Raw genomic sequence first — 7,290 nt, forward strand, 5'->3', positions numbered from 1 at the left:
TCAAATTTAAAAGAAAAACACAAAGTGTCTGCGACGCTCCAGGACCAAGGGTCGCCTACCTCTGCTTGATGAGGGTGTACTAGTGCATGAGCACTGAACGTTGTATCGAATCAAATGCACACTCCAATCTAGTTCAGACAGACACCATCATGGTATTTGTTTCTTTTTGATCCCAAATTGTTTAATGTAAAAATAGATGTTACAGTAGTGCTTTGTTCCAGCTAGAAAGGAACAGTGGGGGTGGTGATCTTTATAACAGGGGCGTTGGTGATCTTTATAACAGTGGTGGTGGTGATCTTTATAACAGGGGTGTTGGTGATCTTTATAACAGGGGTGGTGGTGATCTTTATAACAGGGGCGGTGGTGATCTTTATAACAGGGGCGGTGGTGATCTTTATAACAGGGGTGGTGGTGATCTTTGTAACAGTGGTGGTGGTGGTGATCTTTATAACAGTGGGGGTGGTGATCTTTATAACAGGGGTGGTGGTATTCTTTATAACAGGGGTGGTGGTGATCTTAGTAACAGTGGTGGTGGTGATCTTTATAACAGGGGTGTTGGTGATCTTTATAACAGGGGTGGTGGTGATCTTTATAACAGGGGTGGTGGTGATCTTAGTAACAGTGGTGGTGGTGATCTTTATAACAGTGTCTGGTGTGCAGCTCTATGTATTTCACATAAGGATTACCTGTGTTGAAAGGCATTTCCGTTTTAATTGTATTCTATAACACTGCATCTCTGTTTACAGTATGATACAAGCCAATCATCCCTGTGTGAAGCCCTCATGACCCTGAGCAATGATTTCTAGCTGGACCTTGTGTCTAAGAATCTATTTTGCTAGAGAAACTGGCATCAGATGATAGTTCCATGTTTATGGTCTTACAGCAGGTGCTCTTAGATATCAGACTGTTCTGCCAGTTTGTTAGAATTATTTATTATTCAGAAGTAGTTTCATGGTACTGTGTGTGTGTGTGTGTGTGTGTGTGTGTGTGTGTGTGTGTGTGTGTGTGTGTGTGTGTGTGTGTGTGTGTGTGTGTGTGTGTGTGTGTGTGTGTGTGTGTGTGTGTGTGTGTGTGTGTGTGTGTGTGTGTGTGTGTGTGTGTGTGTGTGTGTGCGTATACATACGTGTGTGCAATGTGCGTAACTGTGTGTTACTGAGTGTGTAACTCAGCTCACGTGTGTGAACTGTTTACAGCTTTTATATGTACATCATCTGGGAACGGATGTATACCAGGTTGGGGAACAAAGAGCGATGCATTCTATTAAATGTTAAATGTCAGGACTAGGAGAGGCGTTGCAGGGGGTCTATTTTAGTGAGCCATTCACACAAGGCTTTCAATCCATAAATCTATCATCTCAAATCATAAAATACTTTTTCCTCTCCTCTGTCCTCTGACACTCCTCTCACTCTCTCTGATTGTCCTCACCTTGAAGGTAAGTTTGATACAATAATCAAGTAATAGAAATACGCAAAATTAAATGGGTATTGTGTAAAGTTATGTATTTGAATTTGGAAGAAAAAATGTAAGTAAATCAGATTTACATTAAAAAGGGCAACTTAACGGTAAAACGTCTGACATTACAAGATACAGTGGAAGAATGGAGCCCAGCTGTAGCTCCTGCATAGTAACGTTAAGACAGAAGTGCATTTGCCTGGGTGTGTTTCAGGCTCTCTCTCTACACTGTACAAATGTGCTGAGGACGGTGGACTAGCCTTTGTTTTAACGCCGGGGACTAGTGAAGATTGCATATCATCGTGACCAGCTGTGACACGGATACTGCTGCTGCTATTCGTATTTACGTCATGGAATCTGTGTTATGCCACTACTTTTGTTGTGTGTGTGTGTGTCTTAGTCAGAGCAATCGTCCGATTGTGTGTGACTTATTTTGCCCCTCTCTGGGCCAACACCATGAATGACTGACTGATTAGATTTTTTACCTTTATTTAACTAGGCAAGTCAGTTAAGAACAAGTTCTTATTTACAATGACGACCTACTAGGGAACAGTAGGTTAACTGTCTTGTTCAGCGGCATAACGGCTGATTTTTTACCTTGTCTGCTTTCGGTTACTGGCCCAATGCTCTAACCACTAGGCTACCTGTCGCCCCAAAGAGAAAAACATGTAACCTGAAGCTTATACACACCCCAATTGCCAAAAGTCTGATGGCAGGTTACAACCACTTCACAGCTTGAATCCTCTTTAGTGGTCAAGAATCTGGGGTCAAAGGCCATTCTTCCTCTACTAGTTTACCTTGACTTGAGCACACCGTCAGTCATTGACAGGCTTAGCTTCATAGGCTGCATATTTTGCATTTAGGATTCATTTTACTGTCATGCTATGGTACAGAACCTGTACTTCTCATGTCTCATTCTATCTACACTCTTAGAAAAAGTGGTGCTATCTAGAACCTAAAACATTTCTTCAGCTGTCCCCATAGGATAACTCCTTGAAGAACCCTTTTTGGTGCCTTTCCACAGAGGGTTCTACATGAAACCCAAAAGGGGTCTTTCTACCTGGAACCAAAAAGGGTTCTCCTATGGGGACAGCCAAATGACCATTTTTAAACAGTTTTTTCTAAGGAAAAATAGTTTTAAAAAATGTTTTTTTTCATCCATATATTTCAACAACAAGATGTTTTCCCTGTCAGCCATGTATTGTAAGGTTCTTTCTGCTATATTTCAACACCAGCCGCCATGTCCAACGGAAGCTGAAAGGAGCGTCACATTAAATCTGTTTCCTACCAGAGACAGAAAGAAACAGAAGAAAGAGAGAGATGGGAAAACAGCTAGATCATCCTCATTGTCCTGCCAAAACCTCTTTCCTGTCAGGTCTTCTATCGACAGGCCTTCTATTGCCAGTCCTTTGACTGGCATAACCAAGGCCACAGCTGCTACTTAATGTCTATCTGGGCCAAAGGAAAGCACGGGAGAAATGTGCTAGGCAAATATAGCCAGACAGGAGCTCTCACACAACCTTAGCCCTTGATAACAAAGAGAAGTATTATCCCATGGTGTGAGCACACTGACATTTTGTCCCCATCAAGTCCTATGAGACAAGCAGGCCTAACTGTAATCATTAAATGATCTGTGGGAGATTACTGTATCAGCATAAATGTTTCATAAAGCTTGTAACGCTTGTTTGAATTGGTTCCTCAGGTAACCTGACCGACAGTAGCCATGTCTGAAGGGTGAGTAGTGACTTTAACCTCTCTTGATCCAAAGCTTGGTCAAAATATATGTCATGTACAGTCAATTAACTGCTCTTGTCTTATTGTTGTTTTACCAATGGTGGAAAAAGACCGGTGAGTACCTTGTCCTTTATCCACATCAACACATCTAAAGCAGTTGCTTATATACAGAGGTCACTGGTGTATATTGTCTATAGTGAAAATGTTTTGTCTCTTTCAGAAAAAGACAAAGTATTCGGCAACACGCCGGCTGCTCCTAAAGGTAGGTTTCACTCTCAGGCCTTGCTGTGTTGATGACGGTAGTAGGTCGGATGACAGAATTCACAGAAACAAGGAGGCCTTAGTTATCTGCATGTGCCCCTACAATATGGATACACATTGAATCCTGAGTGTTAAAGACTCCAGGTCTTCAGACATGGACCTGCCCTTTGAATCCCTAGGTTGTCCCTTTATTTCAACTTCCTGGCTGCTTATTGGTCCTTCGAGCCGGATATGGACAACCAATATTTGCGGTCAACTGCTAATTTAGAATTGGAACAACTGCTCAGTTAACCATACACACATTTAGAAAACAGTGGAAATGGTTCTACATGGAATCAAAAATGGTTCTACCTGAAACCAAAAAGGAACAGTCAAAGTACTATTTAAGGTTCTAGATAGTGCAGCTACACCTTTTATTGAGAATGGATTCTAATACATGATAAGCAGTGTTAACTTCAATTGGAAAGAGATGTTTACCTGTTTACCAAATGCCACATTAAAAGTGATTAACTGTTGGTGTAAAACACAAATCTGTGTCATTCTGTGAGAAGGAAAATTGGCAGGGGTTAACAGCTGCTGTTGTCCTTCCTCAGACCAAACTGCTGAAAAAGGCAGGGATAATGCTGGTGGCTGAGTTTGCGGACAAGAAACGTGAAAGAGAGAGTGCTCTGAATGAGAGAGCCCCACCACTCAAACTGTCTGGCCTGTCTGTGCAGGAGCTACAGGTAGGCCTTAATATATCTATAATACTTAATGTATCTATAATACTTCATATATCTATAATACTTAATGTATCTATAATACTTAATGTATCTATAATTCTTAATATATCTATAATACTCCATATATGCTATTAAATATACTCCAGTATATCCATCCATATTAGGAGGTGGTTAAATAGGCAGACAATCCTCTATAAAAATATTTTACTCAACAAATCTGCTAATATAGAATTTATAGAATTGTCTATACACTATAAGTTCTTGCTTTTGCAATTGATTGGCTAAATATTTTAAATAATGTAATTTCAATAATATCATTATCTGTAATGTGTTGTTGGTTGTCTTTTCTACATGATATCATATTTTTGCAGGACCTTTGTAAAGACCTACACAAAAAGATTGATATCGTAGATGAGGCACGATATGACATGGAAATCAAAGTGGGGAAAAATGATTTAGAGGTATGCTATGTTCTCTGTTATTGTGTTTGATATATTCACCCAACCATAAATCTGTCCACAATGATGACTCATCTTCTAGAATGTATTTTACAGTAATTAAATGATTACATTCCTAGCTATATTAAATAAAAAAGTGGTGAGAGTGTACACCCTTGTCTTGTGCCTCCATGAGAAGGAACGTATTCCTAATAATTAACAGCAATAGCAATTGACTGATTGGACACGTGCTAGATAAACTAAGATTGGACTTTATTAATCCCTTTAAGGGAGATCCGATCTGATTGCACCAGCCATACAAACAACACCAATAAATACACAACAAAAATATCAGACACTAAAAAGCAGCACATCATCAATGCTGTCCACAGATTAAGTCGCTGACCCAGAAGGTTGATGAGATTAAGGGGTCGAAGAAGCCTACTCTGAAGAGGGTGAAAAAGTCTGCCGCCGACGCCTTGTCGGGAGCCGTGGCCGACACTGGCAAAATGAAGGCTGACTTCACATCCGGCCTCAAGAAAGTCAAGAAGGAAGAGGAGAAGGTTTGTTTGTTTTAAGACAACAATGAGGTCTATGGTTGTCCCAAATGGCACCCTATTCCCTATATAGTGCTCACTGGTAAAACGTAGTGCACTATATAGGGAATAGGGGTCAAAAGTAGTGCACTATATAGGGAATATGGGTCAAAAGTAGTGCACTATATAGGGAATAGGGGTCAAATGTAGTGCACTATATGGGGAATAGGGGACAAATGTAGTGCACTATATATGGAATAGGGTGCCATTTGGGATGCACCCATAATCTTCCAAGGGTCCACGAAAAAACAGAAATCTGATAGTATTTTTCGAATCAAACCTAATAATATGATATCTGGTCTCCTCAGAAAGAAGAGGTGACTGACTGGCGTAAGAATGTGGATGCCATGTCTGGCATGGAGGGCAGAAAGAAGCTGTTTGATGCTGGAAAATAAGCAGGTATTGATTATGATTAGCAACATTAGCTAAATGACACTTTAGGACATGTGTCAAACTAATTCCCCGGAGGGCCGAGTGTCTGCGGGTTTTCACTCTTCCCTTATACTTGACTGAATTACTGAATTAAGGTCACTAATTAGTAAATAGCTCCACTTACTTGGTTGCCAAGGTCTTAATTGAAAGGAAAAACTCGCAGACACTAGGTCCTCCATGGAATGAGTTTGACACCCCAGCTTTAGGACATTGGAGAGTGTCTTTTGCACTTATGATATATTGTCAAGGAGTGCTTAAATACTAACCTTCTTCCTTATGTATTTCTTATTCTCATCTCTAATTTCGATTCTAATATTATTGCAGGGTTGTACCACCATTAAGAGAGAAGTATGCCAAGACTGTAAGAACCCACAAAGAGAGAGAGGAGGTCAGTTCTAGATGAGATGTGAATTTCATGTTGTGATATGAAATGAATTTTATAAAGAATCATGTCAACCATGTCAATTTTACGTGTGTGTCCTCTGTTTAATGTGATATGAGAGTTTGCTAGTTCACAGGGAATATTGTTGATATTATATATTGTAGATATGTTATAGATAGTTGTGTTATAAATTATGTGTTGATAGAATCAGTTATTTATGATGTATTGGTAGTATCCCTTATGTAAAAACCACATGATTTCAAGTGGAAAATCACATGATTTCACATGTGAAATTTCCACGTTTTGCAGATGTAAAAATGGTATAAACTATGTGGTTTTCGAACACTTCACATATGAGGATATTTCACATTAAATTTCACATGGATTTTCACGTGATCACATTATCTTTCACATGTGAACCAATGTGATTATATTTCACATGAAGTTTCACATGTGGATTCAAATGTTCACGTGTGTATATTTTTCACGTGAGATTTCATAGGTGATGATGCCCTGCATACAATAATTTGTCACAAAATAGTTGCAGTGTTTTCAACTTACATATTTGACACACATGATTATATTGTGCATGTTTATTTCAGTGGAGGGGAGGACAGCTCATAATAATGGCTAGAACCATGGAAACCATGTGTTTGATGTTGATAGCTATTCCACCTATTCTGCTCCAGCCATTAACACGTGCCCATCCTCCCCAAGTATGGTACCACCCAACCTCCTGTATGTTTATTTATACAGTCATTATTATTCAACATGTCCTCACCTTCCTGCCATGCCACCATGTCTGTGTCAATGACTGATTTCACCTGTATTCCTACACTTAGGACTTTATTTATTTTTGTATTTTTAGAAAACCTTTATTTAACCTTTATTTAACCTTTATTTAACCAAAAGTCCTCAGTTGCTGAAATAAGTATTCTTATTTTCAATGAGAGAATGGTCAGATTACATGATTCAAACTTTGTTATGATTATGGGCAGAATGTGTAGGGGTTTCTGAGAATTTGTACTTTGTCAGCTCAGCAGGTTTGAAGCGCAACCTTCCCGGTTACTGAAAAGTCCAACGTGATCTAAAATGAAATTATTTTCCTATTGATGAAAGTTTTTAGCTATTTCATAATACACATTTCAAGAAAATCTATTATATTTATCCCTAACAAACAAAAAATTCACCAACATCAGACAACTATACCAAAAACCATGTATGCTGAAATAAGTCAAATTTAAATCAATGATGAGAATAGAATAGTCAGATGA

The 7,290-nt window shown here is 39.1% G+C and overlaps 1 protein-coding gene across 1 annotated transcript; it reads left to right on the forward strand.

Moving 5' to 3' along the window:
- Positions 1-1,352: 1,352 nt before the first annotated feature.
- Positions 1,353-6,859, forward strand: LOC123997068 (troponin I, cardiac muscle-like). The gene is made up of 9 exons (XM_046301094.1): positions 1,353-1,432; positions 3,155-3,186; positions 3,297-3,300; positions 3,407-3,448; positions 4,041-4,172; positions 4,541-4,630; positions 4,999-5,169; positions 5,511-5,601; positions 5,959-6,859. The coding sequence occupies exons 2-8, from the start codon at positions 3,176-3,178 to the stop codon at positions 5,595-5,597; spliced, it is 537 nt and encodes a 178-aa protein (XP_046157050.1). The 5' UTR covers positions 1,353-1,432; positions 3,155-3,175; the 3' UTR covers positions 5,598-5,601; positions 5,959-6,859.
- Positions 6,860-7,290: the final 431 nt, after the last annotated feature.

This window comes from Oncorhynchus gorbuscha, linkage group LG01 (genome assembly GCF_021184085.1).
Source record: "Oncorhynchus gorbuscha isolate QuinsamMale2020 ecotype Even-year linkage group LG01, OgorEven_v1.0, whole genome shotgun sequence".
In the NCBI taxonomy this organism is placed as follows: Eukaryota; Metazoa; Chordata; class Actinopteri; order Salmoniformes; family Salmonidae; genus Oncorhynchus; species Oncorhynchus gorbuscha.